The 24,615-nt window shown below is 48.0% G+C and overlaps 1 protein-coding gene across 2 annotated transcripts in view; it reads right to left on the minus strand.

Moving 5' to 3' along the window:
* MYLK3 (myosin light chain kinase 3) overlaps positions 1-24,615 on the minus strand; it is a 47,005-nt gene that overhangs the window by 15,359 nt on the left and 7,031 nt on the right. The window contains exons 1-8 of one of the 2 annotated variants that reach the window (XM_075537305.1): positions 19,417-20,077; positions 12,416-12,497; positions 11,219-11,645; positions 7,968-8,377; positions 5,315-5,420; positions 4,398-4,491; positions 3,748-3,857; positions 2,653-2,794 (exon numbers count right to left, since the gene is read on the minus strand). In XM_075537305.1, coding sequence (XP_075393420.1) covers positions 2,653-2,794; positions 3,748-3,857; positions 4,398-4,491; positions 5,315-5,420; positions 7,968-8,377; positions 11,219-11,645; positions 12,416-12,497; positions 19,417-19,893 — 1,848 coding nt within the window. In that variant the 5' untranslated portion in view covers positions 19,894-20,077. Of the gene's footprint in view, positions 1-2,652; positions 2,795-3,747; positions 3,858-4,397; positions 4,492-5,314; positions 5,421-7,967; positions 8,378-11,218; positions 11,646-12,415; positions 12,498-19,416; positions 20,078-24,615 lie in introns of those variants that run through there. The other variant, XM_075537306.1, reaches the window with a different exon arrangement.

Below are 24,615 nucleotides of genomic sequence, written 5' to 3' on the forward strand. Positions count from 1 at the left end.
TGAGGAGTTCCATGGACTTGGTCCCAGTGAAACTGATGAAAACTCTACAGTAGTCAATAACAGCAACACTCAAACCCTCTGGTAATGGTCTTGGGGGCAAGCAGGATTCGAGGAAACATCTATTCCAAGGGAATCTCTATATTAAAAAAAACAAAACAGTAAGAAAAGTCTGATATTTGGACCAAGACTGCTCTTTTCCCTCTTCTTTCCCAGCTCAGCAAGGTGAAGGCTCCCTCCCTGAAGGAGCAGACTTGCGGGGTTTCTCGTCTCGCCCTGAACTGCCTGTGCCTGAGGGTAATAGTAAGAGTGTGGTTGAACAGTGTGAGTGTGGGACTGCTTTCTGCCCAACTTCCACTCGTGGAAGAGACTTTATTTGGCAGGACACGTTGAGATCACCAGCACCCTAATCACCCTTCCCCAGCTCGTAAAAAGGTCTCCCATGTCAGGAGAGGCAAGCTGAGATGGCGCCAAAGCTATTGTCCCCAACCCTTGAGCAAGACGTCACTAATGAAGAGAAGCTCGGCAGTGTCCCGAGACCCCGCTCGAGAGCCCTGGTGCAGAGGTTTTTGCTTGGGGGAGAAGTGGACCACAAAATAGCGCCAAATCTCATTTCAAGGAGCTAATGTGGGTGACAACAGAGCTTGGACATTTTTAAGCTTAAGGGTGCTCTCACCAGCAGGCAATGTGGCGATTAGGAGGCACTGCATGGACTTAACGAGCGACTAAACTGTGGGATGGCCAGTTTGCAGAAGACCTGAAGCAAACCAGTTATAGGCAAGCAGTTTCCAACTCCTGGTGACCCCATATGTGCAGAATGAAACTTCTCCATATGATTTTCAAGCCTGTGACCTTTCAGAATCAGGCCACCAGGACTTTCAGCACCTCTGGGAGAGCTCGGACTGCCAGCCTTTCCATTAGTAATCAAGTTCCTAACCTTTGGCACTAACTTAGGAACTCCAGCTCCGGAGCAGGAAAGAACCTAGAAACAGAAGAATTGAAAGGTGCCCTCCGGTGGATTCAGAACAAAAATCAAACTCTGACCTCAGCAACTACTCTGCTAGAGAAACCACAGTTGGAATTTGCTCGTAGGGAAAGTATGTCCTCAAGCATTGTTGAATTAGTGGGCCCCAGTTGCGTGAGTTCAGTGAATGACTGTAAGAGAATCCCGCCAATGTCACTATCATCCCCAGATGACCGTGGACATATGCAAAGCTATGCCCAGAGAATCAACACTGGGGAAGGAAAGATGGCCATCCGGAGGAAAGGACACCCCTATAGAGCTAGCCAACCTACTCCCCATCTTCCATGGTGAGCCACTGAAGTGTACCCCTATCTTGAAAAACACTCTTCTGCGGATCCAGCAGACTTCAATATCACAGACACGGTTCCATGTAACAATAACTTGCTGCCAGCCAAGCACAATGCTTAGGGTGTTAGGCGCATGACACGCCCAGGACCAGTCCTGTTAAAGAACAGAGTACAACCTCAACACCCACCAATAGGATTTTGAATAGATGATTTATTTAGGGCAACCATTCAGTGGAATATCAATCATCCAAAAAGAGAAGGAGGAAATGTTGGGTAGCTAGAATAGGGACAGGGGCCTGTACAGGCCCTCCCAGGCCTGCATGGGCAGTTGGGTATTAAACACCTATTAGGACCCCTTAACCTCGCTGCTGCAATTCAAGCCCCCAGCCAGCTGGGAAGTGTACCTGGGCCTTCCAAACTAGGCTCAGGACCGTGACATCACCCAGATGGGCTTAAATAGCCAATGGGGTCAACCAGTACCATCAACCACGCCTCCCTAGCCAGAGGTTTGAAATTCCCTGGTGGCTGGAAGGCCAGTTCTCTTTTTACCCAGCTCCTGGTCAGGGTGAGGTCTCCCTCCCACTCTCGGGCACACACGAACCCACCCGGGACTACTCGGGGTCCACAGCCTCTTTTCTCTTAGGCTTTCCCCCAGTGCTCTCTCTGGCCTCAGTTTCCCACGTGTGGGTTCACTGTTCCACAAGGTTGCTCATGACCAGCTGTGAGCCCCAGCGCGGCTTCCCTGAGACAGCGCATACCCTTCTGAGACAGTAAAACCGGAAACTTCTCCCATCCTTCATAAAAGCTCACTTGGATTACAAACGGGCTTCAGCAGGAATTCTTTATCGTGCAAAGCCACGAACCGAGGCATTACCCACTCGAGAAAGATGTTTAACATGTTGCTAACTGAAAAGCAAGTTTGAAAACAAGATGCATAATATTCTCTCCTTCATGTGTGCGTCTGTGTCTCATGCCAGGTTGCTGACAATAGAAAGCTCTCAGGGTAGAGACTGTATTGGGAAGAACTTTCATTGTGTACTTTATAGATGTAAGTATTTTTTTATATCATTGAATTCCTATTTAAAAATTTTTAAGCTAATCTTAAAACGTTTGAAAAAGAAGAAACACAATTTATCACTTTAATCTTCAAGAAACCCTTAAAGAGGTATAATTACCCACATTTTACAGCTGGGAGACCTGAGGGTCACAGAGGCAGTGTGACAGTCCACATCTGAGAGATGGCAGAGATTTGGGGATGGAAGCCAGAAGCTCTCAGAGGTAAGAGCACCAGAGGCCCAGTAGCCTGGGTCCCCACCTCACTACATACCCAGGGCAGAGCCTGACCTTGAGGTCCAGATGCAGGATGTAATGCTGATGGAGGTAATGCACGCCTTCACAAATCTGCTTGATGAATAAGACCACATCCAGTTCAGTTAGGTGGCACTTCTCATCCATGATCCGGTCAAAGAGTTCGCCCCCATCCACGCTGCCAGGGTAAAAAGAAAGACAGGCATCAGACTGACTAAGATCCTTAGAGAATGGACTAGGAGCCAATAAAAGGTGCCCCAGTAAACTCAAATGGTGCCCTAAGTTCAAGGGGCGCTGCTCCTGCCAGCTGGGGTTTTATCGGGACCTTTGCTGTGGACCATTCCTAGCTCTTAGGGTAAGTGATTAAAATGGAAGAGCAGATGAGATTGCGTTTGGTGTTGAAAATCTTGGCTCATTTTCAATACTATAGACCAGGATGGCAATCCACTTGCCTATGGGTGTCAATTAGCACCTACATGGTAAGAAACATAAGTGAGAAAATCAGACAGATGTAAGAAAAAAGAGTTTTCTTGAAGCAGCTCTCTTGGCCTGTATTTTGTGTTGTCACTTTAGAAAGAGACAGACATGACAAGGATTTGAATCACTTCAGTCCTTCAAGAGGAAAACAGCAACACAAGCTGGAAAGCACATGGCCTCTGAGCACTTGGCCTCACTGTTAGTGGGTAATTGGGAGTGGCGGGGACTGTGGCAATTAGGAGGCCGGTTGCCCTGTCTAAAATGGGCAGTCATGGTGAGCTTAGCACATTGCTGCAAGCTGCAAGTGCAGCCCATCATTACTAGATCTTTTACATGTTCAAGAAAAGCCAGACGTCTAGGTTTCAACTTGGATTTTTCTCATTTCTAATGCTTAACAAATAATTTAACATTTGAAAATTTGCATAGGCTAGACTGACATAAAACTGAAAATCAGACCAGTTTTGCTGGTCAGTAGTTTGTGACAAGATGGCCTTCCATGCCCCATAAGGAAGTCAAGTAGCCAAACTAAGAAGAGGGGACAAGATGGCCCTGGGTACCCTGGGGCGAGGTCAAAAGAGAAGGAGAGCCTTCCCTGGAAACATGGCCCCAAGCCTGCCCTGAAGGGAAGCCACCGGCCCATTTCTCAAGACTCACTACTCCATGATGAGGGTGAAACTGTTCTTGCTTTCAAAGGCATCATAGAGCTGGATCAGGTTCACGTGGCTGAGCTGGTTCATGATGTTGATCTCATTCTTCACATCCTCCTGGTGCAGCCAGCAGGGAAAGAGAATTTCCAAACAATAAGTCAGGAAGAGGAGCCAGCTGATCCTCCAAGAATGTGTGCGTGCGTGCACGCACACATGCGCGCGCGCACACACACACACACACACACACACACACACACACACACTATCCTTGGATTTCACACCAGATCTCTTTGACACATCACCCAAGCCAGGTTCTTACAAACCAAAAGTTAGCTTAGTCTAAAGACACCCATTTCACAACTAGAAAATCCATGGTCTGAGAAAGAAAGGGCCTTGTTTCTCAGGGTCACACAGGCCACAAGGCAGAACCACGCCTGACACCTGGGTGTAGACAGGCAGCTCAGGGCTGAGGGGTGGCAAAGCCACCTGCTGCCTGGAGACTGGAAGTCATGCAAGGGGGCTCAACAGGCGGCTCAGATTTCCTGCTCAGCTTGCAGGGGATCAGACTAATGTGGGGCTCAAAGCAATCCTGGATGCAGGGATGGAAATCTTGAGCTTGGCCAGGGAGACAGGGCTGGCTCAGGGAAGATGCCTCACCCGGTCCTTGGGGCTCTTCACTTTAATGAGCTTGGCTGCCAGGGGGAGGCCAGTCGACTTCTCAGTGCACCGGTGGACCTGGCCAAATCGTCCCCTGCAGAAACATGGTGACACGGCTAACTGAGAACCCAAGAGGCTCACGGTGAAGGGCCATCCACCCACACACCACAAGCTAACCTGTACCCTAGAGGACACCCTAGTTGTCAACCCCACGCCATGTGGGATATTCTGAAATCTGAGAACAGATCATCTCCCCCATACCTTGTGGGCCACTTTGAAACCTAGAAAATAATATCTTTACTCCCATATCACGTATACTGTCCCACACTCTAGGAAATATCCACCTCGCCCCACACCAAATACAGTATTCTGCACCTCACATCTACCCTCCATGGGCTATTCTACACCCTAAAGCAGTGATTCTCAACCTTCCCAATGCCGTGACCCTTTAATACAGTTCCTCATGTTGCAGTGACCCCCAACCATAAATTATTTTCATTGCTACTTCATAACTGTAATTTTGCTATTGTTATGAATCAGGAGACCCCTGTGAAAGGGTCGTTTGACCCCCAAAGGGGTCACAACCCACAAATTGGGAACCGTTGCCCCAAAGGGTACCCTATCAGCCTTTACTGTGTGTGCACTCCTGCACTCAATAGAATATACTTTCCATATCTGTCTCAAGGATACAGTTACACCTCACCACACCTGGTGAGCTACCTTTTGCCTAAAGGAAAATCCAGTCCATCGTCCTCTGTTTGGTCGATCCCACTCTCTCGTGCTAAGTGGGATACCCTGCCTTGGCTCGATTACCTAGCTCCTCGGAACCATTCAGCAGCACGCCAGCTCAGTGCTCTAGGTGTTTCTGTTCCCAGCCCTCCTCTTCCCACCCTCCTCCAGACAGAAGGCCCACCTACCCTCCTAAGACTTCGTGCTGACATACTGTGTACCCAGCTGAGACTGAGGTCTCCTTGAGGTCCACCACCCGGTGTTCAAAGGGGGCTGCTGGAGCCGGACTGTCATCTGTTCAGGAGGCAACGAGAGACGGTGAGCTTCCTACGCACAGCCCCCACCCCATAGCCACCCACCCCCCTGCCGGGCCCACTGAACCGTTCTGGTTCACTGGTGACAAGCTCATTGCCCCTCTTACCAGCCTCCAGTATTTTAAAGCCACTTTCTCAGGAATCATCTCATTTGAACAATTGAACTCTGCTAAGAAGCTGAGTCTCAGAAAGGTAAGTTCACTGGTGTGCTCATTGGCACAGAAGACTCAAACCCAAGTCTCCCGGCACCGAGGACAGTGAGTGCTTGTGTAGTTAGTCATCAGAAAGTGTTGTGCCTTTTCTGTTGATTGAGATCTAGGAGGGAATCTGGGGTGGCCAGTGTGGGCCCACAGGAGCCAGGTAACGGAAGAGGGCTGGATAACGGGAGTATTTTTAAAGGTACAAGCAGAGTTATGGCTACCAGGTTGGGGTGGTGTCACAGGAAGGCAGCTGGAGAAATAAGCACTCCATCTGCTTTCTCCTTTCCACACCCCAGATCTCCTGGCTGCTGGTTCCAGCCAGAACTCAGAGGGCAAGAGATCTCGTTGACACAGCCCACAAGAGGCCAGATCCTGGGCACAGGTCAGGGAAGAGAAGCGGACAGTGAATCTACAGGGGATCCAGCACTTGGACAGATGTTTTTTTTTTTTAATGGTTTAGGGTTGATTTTTTTAATCTTGTCCTTCAGAGGTGATATGAATACCTAGAAACGTTACATGAAAACAGAGAAAAGGAATGAACGAGAGTCTAGAAGGCAATGACCTAATCTAGCATGTCTGTTCAGGGCTGAAAGACACGCAGGCAGGAAGTCAACAGCTTGCGCTGACATTTGTTTGAGACTTGTCGTGGGGAGCACTCTGCTCACTTCTGACCACAGGGAGCATCAGAGTGCTCCACTGACAACTCTACTACCTCAGAAACCATATGCCTAGCAAGAAGGATATCATGCTACTCCCTGTGAGTTTGGTTTAACGCCAGTAATTTTCTGATACCCAAAGTAAACATCTGAATCTGCTCTGAGAGATGTTGCTCATTCTTTTGTATTGCAAGGCAAGACTCCAGCCTGGAGTTTCAGCGCATAGAACACCATTTTCTCCCTGGGCCTCTGCAAATGTTTGGAGCGGCTGGATTCTTGGTGTGCATATGAGAGACTTGAAATCTGGAATTCTTGTTTGCTAAGCTGTATGGTAAAACTGCCTGCTGATCTGAGCAGTTGTACCACCAAGAGATGTACACACAAAGTCCTGGAGCCAGAGGCCAGAGTCAGCTCCCAGAGGCCAGAGTCAGCTCCCAGAGGCCAGAGTCAACTCCCGGGGGACAGAGTCAGCTCCTAGAGGCCAGAGTCAGCTCCCAGAGGCCAGAGTCAGCTCCCAGGGCCCAGAGTCAGCTCCCAGGGCCCAGAGTCAGCTCCCAGGGGCCAGAGTCAGCTCCTGGTGCTGCCATTCCTAACCCTGCGATTGTACACTGTGTCTTACTAGTGCCTCTGTCCTCGGTAGATTTCCTCATCTACAGGTGGGTCCCCACTTCGTGGCCTGAGGGGCAGCACAGGTGCAAATACACAGTGCTCAGTGCAGCGACTCCCGTTAATGTCAACATTATCATTACCCAGCTCTCTAGAAAAGACACTGAAAGTCGCAGTCTTCCCTCGGCTGGTCTGGTGATTAAGGGAAGCCCATGCCCTCCTTTGGAACAAGTCATTCCAGGTCAGAAGGACAGGGGAACGCAGAGCCCAGGAGAGCAGGCACGAGTGGCAAAGACCACCAGGAGGCACCTGCAGAAGATGTAACCACTTCTCAGGGGCTTCCAGGAGGCCCAAATCCAGCCTTTCAGCAGCCACATAGAATGGGAGTTGAGGCCAACAAAAGTGTGACCTTCAGGACTGGAGGATTGATTGAAGGTGTTTGGGTCACAAGGACATGTGGATTACCAAAAAAAATTTTTTTAAAGACCATGTGGATGAATCCCAATGGGGCAGTTAGCGGTCCTTACCACCCCTTCCCTACTTCAGATCTAATTAGCCCTAATCAGTTAGCACAAGGTGATTCTGACTCCTGGTGAGCCCATGTGGGTTACAGTCACACTTTGTTCCATGGGGCTTTCAGTGGTTGAATTCTCAGAAGGTGATGACCAGGCCTTTCTTTGAAGATGCTGCTGGGCAGACTGGAACTTCTTTAGGTTAGCAGCCGGGCACTAGGTGTGAATGGCTAAGAGTGGGTTACATACACCAGTTAAAAGTACTTGCTTTTTGAAAAGGATCCTCGCTAGCTCAGGCCACAGAATACCAATGGTGCAGAGCTCGGGCAGAGAGTGGCTTTGGGAAATCTACCTGGTGGAGTCTCTCAGCTCACCTTCTGCTCTATTAACAGTTCATCAGAGGCTAGCTGTCTACATCCCTGTGTCATGGTCTCCCAGCAGGATGTCCCAAACAAATGCTGTAGGAGGCTGCAGTAGGGCCCCAGAGTAGGCCCTCCAAACCCACTCACCCGGGGATACACAGCACATGCTGAGGTGGGCCTCCCTCACTTACCCAGGACCACGCTGCCAGCATCAGTGCTCGGGGGCATCCTCCTCTCTTCTTCAGCTCTCCCCGCGGCCCCTGCTGGGCAGCTCTTCTCAGAGCCTTTGTCCTGTTGCCAATCGGAGACCTCCACTGCATCGTCTTCCTGGTTCCTTCTGGCCAAGCTTGGTTTCATGCCGGACTTAGCGCTAGGCCCTGCTTTCTCCTTTGCCTTTGCTCTCCCGTCACTGGAACTGGCTCCCTGGGGAGTCTGTTTCGCTGGCTCAGTCCCAGGGGCCTGCCGGCAGCACCTGGGCCCTGGGAGGTCATGCTCACCTGCATAAGCCGCTGGTAGGGCCTCCACAGAGGCTATGGGGCCACTGCCTTGGATCACAAACAGCTCCCCGGGAACATCTGTGTCCTGCACATGTACAGAGATCCTACAGCAGAGAGATTTAAAGGACTCTGGAGTCAGAACAGATCTGCTGCTGCCATTCCTAACATTCAAGCCTCTAGTGACCCAGTTTGTCCATCTGTCTTATGGGACCCGTCAGGTTGCCAGAGTAGTAAGAGTCAGACTCCCACCAGTTGTACCTGGATCCCCAACCAGACAGGGGCCAGATTCCAAGACAGCTGATGCCACCAGCTCTCAGACTCCATTGATGGGCCTCTGAGATGTCTCTGGGGTCATTGGAAACCTGTGTCTGCACTGTGAGCGTAGTGGTGTGGAGGCAGGAGGCCTGAATTCTGGTCTTAGCTCTGCCACAGGGTGGCTGGAGAGCCTGGAACGAGCCCAGACTTGATTTCCTCTTTTGTCAAACATGGATGGCACCCCACACAGATGTGATGAAGAATTCAACAAAGAGAGGACAGTACAAACATAGTGTTCCTAAAGCATGCCCTCCTCCAGTAGCTTACAGCTAACCACCCTCTCAGAGCAGCTGACCCTCTGTGGGTAGTGCCTGTCCCTGCCTGGGTGAGGGCCTGAAAGCCTGGGCAGCTTGCCTACAGCCAAGCACTGGGCATGAGGAGCAGAGTCCCTCCAATACTGACCCATCCCCTGCCCCCCAGGGGTCAGGGATGACAGAAGTATGGGGAGGGTGACAGCTAACCCAAGCCACACCAAGTCTAGCTCAGGTCTTGTCCCAGATTGAGGGACACAGGAAGCTGCTGCAGCTGGATGTTGGAGGACTCTCAAGTGGTCAGCTGAAAAGACTACTGTCCAGGGTCAGCAACCACAGCATTTCCCTCTCGGTTGCCTCTCCCAAGGACTATCAGTTAACCCCTAATGCACTGACTGCCATGCATTCCCATGCCACCTGAGGAGCCAAAGTTGCTTTCCAAGGATACAGGTTGCCACACTCACCTGCCATGCCCACAGCAGGCCCTGCGAAATGATTACAGCGCTTATTCGCCAAGGCCAGATACTGCCACAGGACACTCGGCAGAGGCAACTGCTGCCAATCTATTTTATGATTGCCAGCACCTGTGTCCACATCTATTTTATGAAATATACCCATACATCAAAAAAAAAAGAGAGAAAGAAATATACCCATACATCTAGCAGGACAGGTAGTGGCCCCCTACTTCCTGTGCCCCACCTGGAATTCAGTCCTGGGCTGAAATGGAAGTAAAGACCTTTTCTCTTTCCCCAGGCTTTTTTGGGGGACCCCTAAAATGTTCACCGGAATCCCTAGTGCCGCTGTCCAGGAAGCTGTGGTTCAAACCCACCAGCCTCCAGTAGAAAAAGATGAGCTTATCTATTCCTGGAAAGATGTATAGCCTCGGACCCAGTGTAGGGTCACTGTGAGTCAGAGCCGACTTCATGGCAGTGGGTTTGGCTTGAGAACAAGCTCATTTCAGGTGGAAGATGAGGCTTTCTGCTCCTGTAAAGATTTACAGGAGCCCCTAGGGCACCATTCTACTCTGTCTTACAGAATGGTATGAGTCCGGATCAACTCGATGGCAGGAACAAGTTCATGGGAAGTTCACCCCCCCTCCTCAGATTCCACATTTAGACCCTGGCTGGGGCCCCAGCCAGGAATCCATTCCTCCAGCTTGTTGGGCCTCCTGGGAGGCTCCCGTTTCCTTTCGAACAAAGGCAGGCGAGTGATCAGGTATCTGTTCCAAGCCCTGGAGCAAACACAGCGCCAAGTCTCATCCCGAGGTCCTGAGAGGCTCCATTAGCCGTAAAGGCACCCCAGGGCCAGCACAGGAGGGCACTAGCCCCTCAGAGAGAAGCCTGGGAAACATAGCACCCCTCAGTGTGCCACCCTGAGGACAGGATGGGTGCTGGCCCTGGGGCAGACACAGGGCTAAGGAGGACTTGGGAACCTACGGATCCCGGTTCTCCTACATAATCTGCTCCAGAAGCCACATTCTACATGCCAGGTTTAGAACCCAACACATAATCCTCCTGAAAGTCCTCCTAGATAGTCCAGCCTGCACGGATCCCCCACATCTCAGGGTCCTCTGTCCTTCCTCTCCTCGCCATCCATATGGGACTGACTTCAGTGCTGGCCAGATGAAGCAGGGTGGTGCCATGGTGACCGGCACAGAATCTGGGCCACCTGGAGTCAGGTCACCACTCTGTGAGTGCCTCGCATTCTGAGCCCAGATCCTCATTAGTAAGGGAGACGGCAAGGACACTGGCTTCGTGAGGCTGCTGTGAGACCGGCAGGAGATGGCGATGGTTACGAAATGGCCAGTGCTTGATGAACTCCATTCTATGACAATGGCACCCCCAACTCTGATTATTGCCCTAAAAGCTAGTGGTTTTCAGCCCTTCCCCACAATGCAATCACCTGTGGAGTTTCTGAAAAAAGTATGGATGCCTGAGTCATGCAGACAGTAAACCAGAAACTGGGCATCCGTGCTCTTTCAGATCTTTAGGTAATTCTAGCGAGTGGCATTTGAGAACAGGTGAGTGCTCTTACAGGTGTCCTCAAACTATGGCCCGCGGGCCACATGCGGCCCACCAAGGACATTTATCCAGACCGCCAGGTGTTTTTGCCCCATTTGTTTTTTACTTCAAAATAAGATATATGCAGTGTGCATAGGAATTTGTTCATACTTTATTTTTAAACTATAGTCCAGCCCTCCAACGGGTCTGAGGGACAGCGAACTGGCCCCATTTTTAAAAGTTTGAGGGCCCCAGCATCTAAGCCCTTCAGTGTTGACGCCTCCAGTCTTGCCCTTACCAGCAACGTGCGCAGTGGATGCTTAACCCATTCAGGCTCCAACGGAAGGGCTGTTGTCAGGTGAGAAGCGCCCCCACTTACCTTGCAGGCCTTTTCCCACAGCCATCAGCTGCTCTGGCTTGGACCGGAGGCCCCAGAAGTTCTGGGGGATGAGGGATGGACCCAGATTTCAGCCTCTGCCCCTTCTCTGCAGTCTGAGTGTCAGGCCTGTTGGTCAGGGCTCCGCGTTCTGCACCCAATGCAGCTTCCTGGTTGCTGAGGACCCTACAGGAGGTAGCAGGCAATTCCAGGCCAGTCCTGGGGTTCTTGCTGATTGACCCAGGCGCTTTGGCTTCCACCTCTGTGGGCAGCAGCAGGTGGTCAGGGGACACTTGGCCTTGGCCAGGGACTTCATCTGCTTGGCCTGGTGAGGCTGCTGCCTGGATGAGGAGGTCTGCTCCTGTCCCTGCAGTGTGGATGCGAGGCCGCTGCTCCGCTGCCCCCTCTGGTAGGTCTGCCTTGTGGCTTTCTACAGAAAGAGAGGCAGGATAAAAAAGCACTGGTAAGAAGCAATCTCACTGAGAGGGATCACCCCCCCCTCCCAATATTGCAAAGAACATGCACTATGCCATTCAGTGTAGCCCTGTTCCCAATAGCCACATATACTCAACCCACATGGCCATCGGTAGGGTTTTTGACTAAGTGATGGTATAGCCACACAATGGAATGTCACACAACAGTTACAAAGAAACAGTCACTCACTATTCCTGGCCATGGAGTGACCTCAGGATTTACTGAGAGTGAAAGAGCAAGGTGGGGAAACGAATGGACGCTTTTGTTTGTCCAGGAAGGGAAGATGTGTGCGTGTGTGTTTACAATAAAATAATATAAAGATAGGACCAACGCTGTTTAAGTGATTTAATATCAAGGAGGGAGGAATCGGCAGGGTGCAGGGAATAAGGGTAAATACTAGACCTCTTGGAATAGACTTTGATTTGTCTATTTGACTTTGGAACCATGCAAATATTATGAAACATTATTTTAAAATGAAAAACATTTTAGTGAAATGATCAAAATTTAAACGACAGTGGAATAATTAAACCTAAGTATGGAGTGAGTGGTGTAATCTACCTGGAGAAGACTTTAAAATACAGTCATTAATCTGGTGGGATATAGGAAAAATTCTCAGGAGGAAAAACATCAGCAAATTTTCAGTAATCGTGTTTTTGGTGATGGGGTTGCTGTTTTTTACTGTAAAGCTATCGTAGGGGTTGGAATAAAGCAAATGGGGCCACTCACCTTCCCGGAGCCCAGCTTGCACACCTCTAGTTCTCTGCGTGAGCTTTGCTTTTGCTCCCTTCTCTTCCACTTTCTCTTTGCTCTAAAATAACAACCAAACGCACTATCAACACCACCATCATTTAGGTCACAAACCTTTGTGACTCGTTTACCATGCACTTAAGACAGAGGTCCCGGATTCTCTGGAGTAGTTTTACAACGATGTTGCTATTGTTAGGGGCTGTCAAGTCCATTCTTGACTCATGGCAACCCTATGAACCCAACCTCTTTCCAGTGCATCTCAGTAGTGCAGGAGAAAGGCAGACCCGGGCCAGAAGGGGACACAATAGGCTGGACCTCAAATGACTTAGCTGGCGATGGACAAGAAAATCTTAAAATAGCAACTCTGATCAGTTGGCTGTGGCTACTCAACTGTGGGCTTGAGCTGAATTCTGAAGTCAAATAAATGCATGCTTGTGTGAAAGTGCCACAATCAATCAAGTCTGCCTTGCTGGATTCAGAAGAGGATGTAGAACAAGGGATATCACTGCTGACAACAAATGGGTCTTGACTAAAAGCACAGAAGATCAGAAAGCCACTTACTTGTGTTTTATTCATTATGTAATTATGTGTGTGTAATAAACTATGGATGGCACGGAGAAGAAGGGGATTACAGGACACCTCATTGTGCTCATGCAGAGCCTGGACTTGAGCCAAAAGGCGCAGTCATTTGAACAGAACAAGGAAATACTGTGTGGGTCAGAGTTGCATGCTTTCACTTACTCAATCTGTAAACAGTAAATAATCCAAGACGTGGGACTCCAAAATTATTTGCTAGAGAGTCCACTGCAGGGCCGTGCACGAGCAAAGTCAGTGCTCTGGATGGTTTCGGGGTCCGCGCACATGCTGTGGGTACTAGTCTGGGTGTGACTCTAGCAAAGAATTCTGGATGGACGAACCCCTGATTGGATCACCCTGATGCTCCTGGGGGTTTTGAGCCATCGATCAGTAAAGTTCCTACACTTGTCACAGCCTGAAACCCAACCGACACTGGCAGATGCCACAAACCCACAAAACTTGTTGCCTTCAAGTTGATTCCATCTTATGGCGGCCTCTGTGTTTCGTGAGTTTTCTTGGCTGAAAACCTCCATGGAGGCAGATCACAGACCTTTCGTCCACGGGACTGCTAGAGGGGTTGGAACAGCCAACCTTAAGCTTAGTAAACGAGGGCAAACTGTGCCACCCAAGGACAAATGACTTTCCTGCCTTAAGTAGTTGCCCAGAAGCCAAAGCCAAAGCCAGCTTGAGGTGCAGTTTGTCTTATTATTGCATTTTATCCTTTTAAGTGGTTATCAATATTTAAATTTTTTAATGTTTAAAATTTAGGAGATTTTACATTGTAATTCAAGGTTTCCTTTTAGAAAACGTTGATTAAATGGTATATTTAAAATACATGTAGTATATAAATGTGTGTGTGTGTGTGAACTTCGTTGTATGTAAGTTATACCTTAAGAAAAACTGCTTAGAAAAAAAATTAAGCTTTTATTTTCTCTTGAAAACTCTGGACAAGACCATGGCAAAATTCTCTAGAACAGTCCACTCAAAACTGGGCCATCTAGTGCTCTGTCTCCAAGATTGAGGGTCCATTCCACTGTTCATCCCGCACTAGGCTCAGCACTCCTCTCAATCCTATTACCTGCTCTTTCCCTTGGGATTCCAGAAGAGCAACCTTTGCCACAGCACAGGGCCTGGCAGGTGGCAGGCCCTTAATAAATGGATATCAGCAGCTGTTATCAAGGTCATCACCATGTTCATCAAGAGGCCCCAGAGGCTTTGGCCTCTTTCTGAAACTCTGTCCTGAGGCCTGTGGTTAAGGGCAATAGAGGCTTTATCACAAGTCTCCTCCCGTTTCACACCCCGCTCCCCCGCGGTAGAGGGGGACTCACACAGACCGCCCTTTGGCAGACCTTGTGGGGACACAGCATCCTGTTTCTCGCTCTGACTTCAGTGTAGGCATGTAGGCCTGCAAGTCAACACACACACACACACACGCACACATATACACACACCACACACAGCTGGCTTCAGTAGTCCTGCAGGCTCAACCCCTCATCCTGGCCTTCGCCTGCACATCCTGAGGAAGTGAAAGAAACCCCTAACACCATTCTGAAGACACATCCTACATGAACACTGGGTCTGCCTCTGGACGAGCCTGAGCCTGAGAGAGCAGCAGCGCCTGGCTTTCGTAATAATCTACTTATTTTAACAATCAAATGAAGAACGACTGCATAACCAAGAAAGTTCTTCACCCAGTCTTGACACAATTTTCACATTTAACAACTGGTTCTAGGATTTAGTTTCTAAAGAGTACCGTGCCCCTGCTGTCTAAATAAGCTTTAAACACTCACTGCCATCGAGTTGCTTCTGACTCATAGCGACCCAGTAGGACAGAGTAGAACTGCCCCTTAAGGGCTTCACAGGAGCAGACAACCTCCTCTCTCTCCCTCGAGCACCTACTGGGTTTCAGGCGCTGAGCTTGCAGCTCGCAGCCTGCTGCTTTAGCCCACGGCCCCAGCAGGGCTCGGAGAACGCCTGTAGGAAATGCAGAAAGGAGCTCCGTAAAGTCTCCACACTGGGCGGTGTTCAGCACGGACAATGCGTTATAAAACAAACAACCCGACTGCCCATTCTCGGAGACTTCCTGCAAGGTCAGCCCTGGCCTCCGTGCAAGGACGGAAGTAGAAGCTTCATGTCATGGGTCCATAAGGAGCAGATAGCTTGTCGGAATATTAGAAGCATATATTAGAAGTAAAGCTGTAGACAATGGCTAATACGATTATTATGTTAAACACAAGAGCTATGAATCATGTGCAATGTAGCTGCATGGTAAAGAAATGCTGCAAGGACTCAGAAATAGAGAGTTCTATGCCTTTTCTGTATCTAGAAGTGCCTAAACATCTGCAACATGTGTGACAGCTAATTTGATTACTATTAAAGGACTCAGATGATGCAGAAAGCATTTTCGAAGGTTGGGAGGAATACACAGTCACCGTACTAAAAATAATGGGTCAGCATTGAAACATTCCACTAGGCAGTATATGATCAAGAGCTGATGCTTTGAAGAAAGCAGTCCCAGACACACTATAAGGCACCGGCACCAACAAGGGTTCGGGAATGAACGGATAACAACGGAAATGCTTCATCCAGCTGATGCAGTCAGGTAGATCCTCGCTCGCCTGTGCCAAAGAATGTGGAAGACCTGGCCAACCAACTGGAAGGGAGCCCTATTCGTGGTGATTCTAAAGAAAGGTGACTCCATAGAATATATAAAGTATTGAACAATATCATTAATCTCATTTGCAAGTTAAATTTTGCTGAAGGTAATTGTTTACATGGTTATAACAATGCATCCACAAGGAGCTGCCAGAAATTCAAGGCCGATTCAGGCGTGTCCTTGGAACAAGGGACATCACTGCTGACGCCTGTTGGAGCTTGGCAGCAAGCAGCGAACCCCAGAACGATGTTTACTTGTGTCTAATTGACTATGCAAAGGTATTTGGCTGCCTAGACGATAACACATTATGGATAACATTACAAAGAATGGTAATTCCAGAATATTTAGGTGTGCTCACGTGATGCCTATCCACAGAAGAACGAGGGGAGACAGATGGTTTAAAATCCAGAAAGGTGGGTGTTAGAGCTGTATCCTTTCATTGCACTTACTCAGTCTACATGCTGAGCAAATAATCTGAGCAGCTGGGCTATGAGGAAGAATGTGACATCAGAATTGGAGGAAGGCTCATCAACAATTTGTGAAATACAGATGACATCACCTTGCTAGCCTTCAGTGTGGATTACACCTTAATTTCTAAAAAAAGGAACAAAAATCTTCACAACTAGATGAATCGACAGACAACATCATGATAAATAGAGAAAAAGCTGAAGTTGTCACCGATTTCACTTTATTTGGATCATCAACACCCATGGAAGCAGCAGTCAAGACATCACATGAGGTATTGCACTGGACAAATCTGCTGCCAATATGTCTTTGCAGTGTGAACACATAAAGATGCCATGCTGAGGACTAAGTTGTGCCAGGTGCAAGCCATGGTATTTTCAAGCACCTCATAAGCATGTGAAAATTAGGCACTGAATGAGGAGGTAGAAGAAGAGCTGATGCGTTTGAATTACGGAGTTGGCATTATTGAGCATATTGAATATACAATAACTACAAGGAGAATGAACAGATCTCTCTTGGGAAAAGTACCACCAGAATGCTCCTTAGAAGCAAGGATGAGGAAAGTCCACCTCACGTATTTTGGACATGTCGTCTGCACGGGCCGGCTTGGGAAAGTGAAAAGGCAGCGGGAAAGAGAAAGGCTCTCGACCAGATGGGACGACCACTGGCTGCAACGGTGGACGCAAACTGAGCAACAGCTGTGAGGATGACACAGGACCAGCTAGTGTTTGGTACGATCGTGCATAAGGGCACAATGAGTGGGCACCCAACAACAACAATAAAACAACTCTTACAAATCAATAAGAGCCAAAGGCCAAAATAGAAAAGAGAGACAAGGACTTGAGTAGGCAGTTTACAAAAGCCACAAAACAAAACAAAAAGAACCCACAAAAGTTCTTAAAACCAGGAGAGATGTACAATTTGAACTTGCTTAAAAGAAACACAAATGAAAACTATCATCAGTTATTTCCGTCTATATACTTTCGGTATGTTTGATTTTTTTTCCAAACCATTTTATTAGAAGCTAATCCAGACATCATACCATTCCATAGTTCAATCACATCAAGCAGGATTGTACAATCACTACCACACTCAGTTTCAAACATTTGAATTTTTATAGTAAAAATATTTAACACTTTTTATGAATTAAAAAAATTTATCTAGATTTAAGAGACATATAATCAATCGCAGTGCATAGGTCTTATTTGGATCCTGATTCCAATAATCAAAATTGAAATAAGAATAATAATAATTTGGAAGCAGGAAGTTATTATTTACTTGTTAGGTATGATAATGACAAGTGAGTGTGTTTTTAAAAATAATTTTCTAATCTCTTAGATTCAAGTGCTGAAATATTTATGGAAGAAATGTCTCAGATGGTCTGTAAAATAATGTGGAGAGAGGAAGTGAAGAGTGCAGAGACGAACCAACATGGCTGCCGATTAATGACTAACACGGGCTCACAGGGTTTGTTATGATGATCTCTCTACTTTCATTGTTTTGAAAATTTTCAAACTAAGACATTCAAAATAAATATACAATAATGTCCCATTTTCCATCCACCAGACTGGCAAAGAATCAAAACACAGAGGCCACAAGCGTTCCCATAGGCCACTGGAAAGAGACTCAGCTGGAAAACTTCTTAGAGGTTCCTTTGGCTTAGCATCGTTTAGCATTACCTCTTCTAGAAAAAAACCCTATTTGTGTCAAAAACATTCATCTGTGGATATTCACTGCATCTGTGTTTATAATAGGTAAAGATGAAAAATAATGTAAAATTGCTTAAGAAATTAAAACGCATCCCAGAAAAGGGAGCCCTCAACACCTGTAACAAGAAAAATGAATGGGGCAAACTTTCTAGGTACAAAGGTGAAAAGATATCCAAAATATATTGAGTGAAAACACAATCAGAGCTAGACGATGTAACTAATATCTGAGTTAAAACACAGGGGTAATATGTAAAGTGCTGTGTTTATAACTCCCAGATGCAGACTCCTCATATACCTGGAAGGCTCATGAGAAATTAGTCCCCGTGGTTGCTGTGGGAAAGGGGCTGAGGGTTCCATGGAGAAGGAGGCAGAGAAACGCCCTTTAACAACAAACAAAATCACAACACAAAAGGGAAAGTTGCTGCTAACGTGACTCCCATTCCTGATGAGCCCACGTGTGTCAGAGTAGAATGTGCTCCACAGGCTTTCCAACGACCACTTTTTCAGAAGTAGTTCGCCAGGCCTTTCTTCTGAGGTACCTCTGATTAAACTCAACTATTGAATCAGCCAACTGTGCCAACTGTTACCTCTCTTGGGGACTCTGATAACTTGCCAGGCATATGTTAGATTCTCATTCGTTTGAGGCTGAGATTGACTCTCAATGCAAAGAAGAGGGTCACTTCTCCCTTGCAGGACACCGATTTAGGAGGCTCAGAAAGTAGGGAACTAAGGCTGAGCATGTGTGCCCTGTATAAACCCACAGGGCAGGTAGTAGTCAGGGTGGGTTGACTTCTGGCCCGGCCTTACCCCTGCCAGCCTCAGGAGCTGCCAGCCTCAGGATACTTCATGGTATCGCTGGAGCGAGGCTGGTTGGTAACTGCTAGGATTTACAATGGAGGCTCCAGGCCGTCTGAGTGTGGCTCAGTGGTGAGGACTGAGCTGTTTCCAAACAGGGTGTCGTGTCTGCACTCCTCACTCACCCTCCTCTCACCTCCCAGCCAAGCTTCCATTAGCCTTCAGGGTTGATTACATAACCTTCGGGAACAGCCGCTCACAGAAATGCTGCCCTCCACCCCCAGGTCCCAATTCCGCCTGTCCTTCTTCGTGGGTCACTGTCAACACTCACATCCCCATGGGCAGCTGCGCACTCCACCCACTCCAGGCGCAGGGCACAAGGTTGGGGACAGGAAGGTGGGAAGAGGTCGCTCCAGGTTACTGAGCAGAAAGGGTCTTGCCAGGGTCCCTGATCACCCCCACCTTCCTCCTGCCCAGGTGGGAAGGGGCAGAAATAAGTCCCTGGAGAAGAGGAGTAGCAGGCTCTCCAGGAAACACAGCGGGCAGCTTTTCCCGAATTATGAGCCGGGGTTCCCACTTCTGGGTTTCCCTGGGGGAGAGCAACAGGTCAGTGTCCTGTAAGCCCCCCTGTAAAGTCTCCTCTCTTCTCCACCAATAGCTTACGTAGAAGGCACCAGAAGGGGGCCATAACCCCCCACCCCCACCCCGCAGTCATCCCCCCTGGGCCAACCTTCCAGTCAGAAGCAGAAGGGCACCAGGGCAGGGAGACAGCAACCAACCTCCTCCGGGCCTTCAGTCTGGCTTCCTTTCCTCCAGGGTACACTCCCTTGTGTGAGGAAATCCACCACCTTCGAGTTCTGGAACATGGCCCCCAAAAAAGTGATGGCCTTATCCACGGCCACCACCATCCTGAAGAGGGCTTCCAGTCTGGTGCTGTGCTGGGCAGCGTCCTGTTGCACTGCCCTCACCAGCTCCAGGACCTCTGGGGTCCCGGCCTGGGGGTCTGCCCGGGGGCTGCTGCCAGCCCCAGGCAGGCCGGGCCCTTGGGAGGCCTCCAGACGGTGAATGCCTTGCTCCAAGTGGCCCAGGCCAAGGCATACGCCTTGCAGCTTCTCCGCGATGTCTTCCTGGCAATGCAAAAGCTTGTCAACCTTCTCAGTCAGCGCGTTGAGCTTTTGGTCCGTGGTGGTTGGGCACACCTGGCCCAGCACCGGCAGCTCCTGAGACCCTAAACTCTCCTTGGAGGCTTCTGACATCCTGTGCAGCTCTGACAAAGGTCGAGAAATGGAAAAACCACAGACGCCTGGTTCTCACTTCCTCAGTGGGATCTGGAAGTTCATCGCTTTGGGGAGCTAACGGCCTTGCCCTGAAGTGCCAGCCCACTCAGTCGCCGGTTGCTTGGGAGTCCAGGAGACCAGCTCCTTTCTGTGCCCGCTTATCTCCCACTCTGCCGGGCCCTGTGTGACAGGCCGGGTTTGGCCCAGGCCCCTCTCCTCCGGGGCCCCTTTGACATCATGGCAGTGTTTAACATTCCTTTCTGAGAGGCTGCTGATGGGCAAATATTTTAAGAATCTGCCAAGGCAGGCAGGGGTTCTGTGGCTGAAACGAATGGTTAGAAGCAAGGGAACCTTTAGGCAACAACTGGTCAACCGGTGCTAAACAGGGGCTCCTGGGACTCCAGGACGAAGGGAGACCTTGAAAAGCATTGACTTTCTAGAGAGTTCTCTGCCTATGTAAGTCTCCACCTACCACACATGCAATTCACAATACAAAGCAAGACCCAAAGAGAAGGAAAGGCGAGACCATACCAAAAAAATCCTGATTTTTTTTTCATTAATGAAAAATTGGATGTTTTTGCACATTAAAATAAAAATTTGGTGTCCTTACTCAGTGGTTGCCATAGACATGTACTTAATTAAGCTGCCTGTGTGGAGTCTGCAGGCCCTCCTTACACAAGGCCCTCTGTCACTAGGCACTTGTACCTAAAAATAAAACTGAGGGACAATGGGCCAGGCTCCTCTTCAAGTGCCACCCTGCAGGTCACAGGTTTTGTGGAGTCCTCTGGGGAACACTTACCAGCTGCTCCCTCTTCTCCCCAGTTGTGACCATGCCAGGGGTGGGCACCACTTTGTACATGGAAGCAAATTCAGTGGGACCCTAGGGAGCAGCTGGTTTTGTGGTTTCCTGTTTCTGAGCTCCAGAACCCTCCGTTCAAATGAAAAATTTTACAGAAACGTAAATAACACATTAGGCTGCTAACCAAAGGATCAGCACTCTGAACCCACTAGCTCAGTGGTTCTCAACCTTCCTAATGCCTCGACCCTTTCATATAGTTCTTCATGTGGTGGTGACCTCTCAACCATAACATTATTTTCATTGCTACTTCATCACTGTCATTTTGCTACTGTTATGAATCAGGCGACCCCTGTGAAAGGGTCGTTCGACCTTCCAAAGGGGCTGCGACCCACAGGTTGAGAACCGCTGCACTAGTTGCTCCCCAAGAGAAAGGTAAGGCTTCTGCTCCCACAGAGCTTTATAGCCTTGGATACCCGGGGGCAGTTCTATCCTGTCTTACAGAGCCACTATGCCTCAGAGTAGACTGCTTGGCAGTGTGCTCAATAAAACAGCCCAAAGCAAGAGGCTCCGGATGACACTGAGGCAGAGTGCAAGGGGACACCACAGAGCTCCGAGGAGAGCACAAACACCATTTCCCCCCAGTCCCTCATCTGCAGGACGTAAGACCCAGAAAGGTATTTCTGTCCAAGTTGTCCGGTTTTGTGGCCTCTTGTAGATCGCTCAGGAATAGTCGGTGCCAATGTCAAAGGGGTAGTTGTTGTTCGGTGCCATTGAGTCTGTTCAGACGCATGGCAACCTGATGCACAACAGACCCAAACACTGCCAGGTCCTGCGTCATCCTCACAATCGGTGAGCTTCCAGACTAAGAAGAGATGATGGAAAAGATCCGACTCCCCACTTGAGAGAAAGGCGTCCCCAAAAACCGTGTGCAGAGTTTGGAAACATGGTCAAGGGGAGGGGCTTTTTTAAGGTCTTCATAAATCTCCACTAACCTAGATAAAGGCAATGATGATGATAAAATCTGACCTAAAAATGTGACATCTAAAAGCATCTTTACATCCTTTTGCTATTTGAAGTCACAGGTAACTGTGATTGTTCATGTTCTGTGTTGACTTGACTGGACTATGGTGGCCAGTTGTTGGGTCAGATGGTAGTCTAGATGCTGCTATGAAGTATTTACCTATAGTTAAGCCAGTTGGCTTTAACTAAAGCGGATCAATCTCCATAAAGTGAGTGGGCCTCATTCCATCAGTTGAAAACCTTAACACTTTGCTGTCTGGCTATTTTAAGCCAAAACTACGCCGTGCTTTCAGGCTTATAGAGCGCATAAACTCATATAAGTGTGAGCACAAATTAATTTACAGCCAGTCAGGAACATTTGAGCATGCAAACACCAGTATATCACGACCAATGAGCAACATCAGTTTAAGAGCAAAACGGGAGGTTTCCTGAGGGAGGACTCTGCCACAATAGACATCCTGCCGGAATTCCCTCTCTCCTCCACCACCTGAACTAAGGATTTTACATCAAATTCTTCGATTTTGTAGTCATAATAAGCATACATTTTAAATATTAGTATCTCACTGAGTCTATTTATCACACCCTAGGAGAGCAACATCTAAAAACAGGCCCTTTATTTGTACATCAACCACTCTGACTGAGGAGACCTCACCTAAGTCGGGGTCAATTTCCCATGTTGGGCACAGAAGAAAAAAGCAACGAGTTTCTGCCATATCACATTATTCTACAGTTGCCCCAAATCAACAAATACTTCTACAAGGGAGCTGAGGTAGTTAGTTTATTGTGCCAACCTGGCTGATAAACACATGTGGCAGAGGGATAAGTGGCTCGGTGAGCCTCACTTTTCTAGTTCTTGGGTTTCTTGCTTTCTGATGGTCGGACCTGGGTGCCAGTTCCCTGCTTTAGCAATTCCGCTTCAGCTGGCAAGGCTCACTTCCTGTGAGACATCCCTGAGGAGAAGCCACATGGACCTACCCTGATGCAGCCCTGGGTGCTGGAGCAGCCGTGTGGAGACTCCTGCCAGCACTGAGATGCTTACACATTCACTGACTCGACTTTCCTCCTGCAGTTGGCATAATTGCGTCTGTTTTGTGAGATGGAGGAGGACTTTGTGGATTGGTATCAGACATTTGGGTTAATGTTGAACTTGTGGGCTTGGGCAGCACTGGGTTGGGATGTTTTCTTGATGTGCACTTAACCTCTATATAAAATTCTCTCTTAGACATGAGTTTCTGTGGATTTGTTTCTTTAAAGTACCCAGACTAACACAGGAGCCTAGTAAACCTTAATGGAAATTCAAGTCCAGATGTGCAGAGTCGGGAGCATGTCTCTTTCTAAGAAGATGAAGAGAAGTGTCTCTTGGTGGCTAAACTAGGTGGGATAAGCTCCATTAGAAAACATGCCCAACATTACTTATATAGATCCCAAGAGGAGAATACACCCAGGATTATGTTCCTAATTGAGCAATTATGACCTAGGTTTTTAAAAATTATTTTATTGGGTGTTTGTACAACTCTTATCACAGTCCATCCATCCATTGTGTCAAGCACCTTTCTACATTTATTGCCATCATCATTCTCAAAACATTTTATTTCTACTTGAGCCCTTGGTATCAGCTCATCTTTTTCCCCTCCCTCCCTCACAAACCCTTGATAACTTATAAATTATTATTTTTTCATGCCTTACACTGTCTGATGTCTCCCTTCACCCACTTTCTGTTGTTATGACCTAGGTTTTATTCAGTCCTTGGTGGCCAGTCTGTGTACTACAGACAACCAGATCTTTAGACCCAGTCCTTTCGAGGTGCACAACATCCTTCATAGGCCACACCAGTAGGCTCTGATTTGAAAACCCCATAAAGCAAACTAGATTTTACTTTAAACTCATCAGCAACAGATATAAGGAACTGAAATATTCCCTTAGACTTAAGCTAAAACACCTGTGTGAGAAGACACAGGTGGCTACTCTCACAAGGTTATGGAGTTAGAGGTTATTGGACTTTGGTTTAGATCTCTTGCCTTAAGGCTGCTCAATGAATGGCCACTTGCGATGACCATATATTTGCTATTTGTATGCTCACTCTGCTTTTTTATAACGTGTCGTACTCTGGCAGACATGGTTCTGCCTTTGCAAATAGCAGTATTGGAAGTTTTGCCCTGTCTCCTACCCTAATTGTTTGCATAAGTGGTATTTAGTCACATGAGTTTTTTTAGCTGTACAAATCAACAATACATATATTTTTTGTCTAAAAAGCATTCAAATATAAGTATTTTTTCCAAGTAGTATTTTCAATTCTATAACATTAGCTAAATTAATGATGCTGTAGTAGAATTACCATATGCCCCATGGGGATGAATTATAATGTCCCCCAATAAAAGAAGAATGATGTCTCCAAAGCTGACCAAGGACAACTATGAACTACAGACACACGAGTGGATTTTGAGCTTGCATTGAATGTAGTCCTAAACTAAGAACAACTAGTTCTTATGGCATGGCCCTACTTGATGATATTAGCCCTCATGAAGAGATCACGAAGATCCGATACCCTCATGAAGGGTATTAGAGCAAAGTGTGGGGGAAGAAATTACAAAGAATAGCTTCTGGGTCTTGCGTGCCTTAAAACAAGCAGCCGCTTAAGTGAGGTGACAGGTAAGTCCACACGAAAGGAGCGCACCAGTCTGTGTGGTTCAAGGATTGTAAACAATAAAATGCAAGACCAGAGGAGGGAATGGCATTAGAACATAAATTCTGAACACCCCGTTTGCAGAAAACTATGATTGCCAGTGAAAACCCCAAATCCAATCGTACGGCGCCCACTTGGAATAAGCCTCCCACCAATCCCCTCTGACCAGTGACCAACCTTGCTGTCAGACAGAGTGCCC

This window comes from Tenrec ecaudatus, chromosome 18 (genome assembly GCF_050624435.1).
Source record: "Tenrec ecaudatus isolate mTenEca1 chromosome 18, mTenEca1.hap1, whole genome shotgun sequence".
Lineage (NCBI taxonomy): Eukaryota > Metazoa > Chordata > Mammalia > Afrosoricida > Tenrecidae > Tenrec > Tenrec ecaudatus.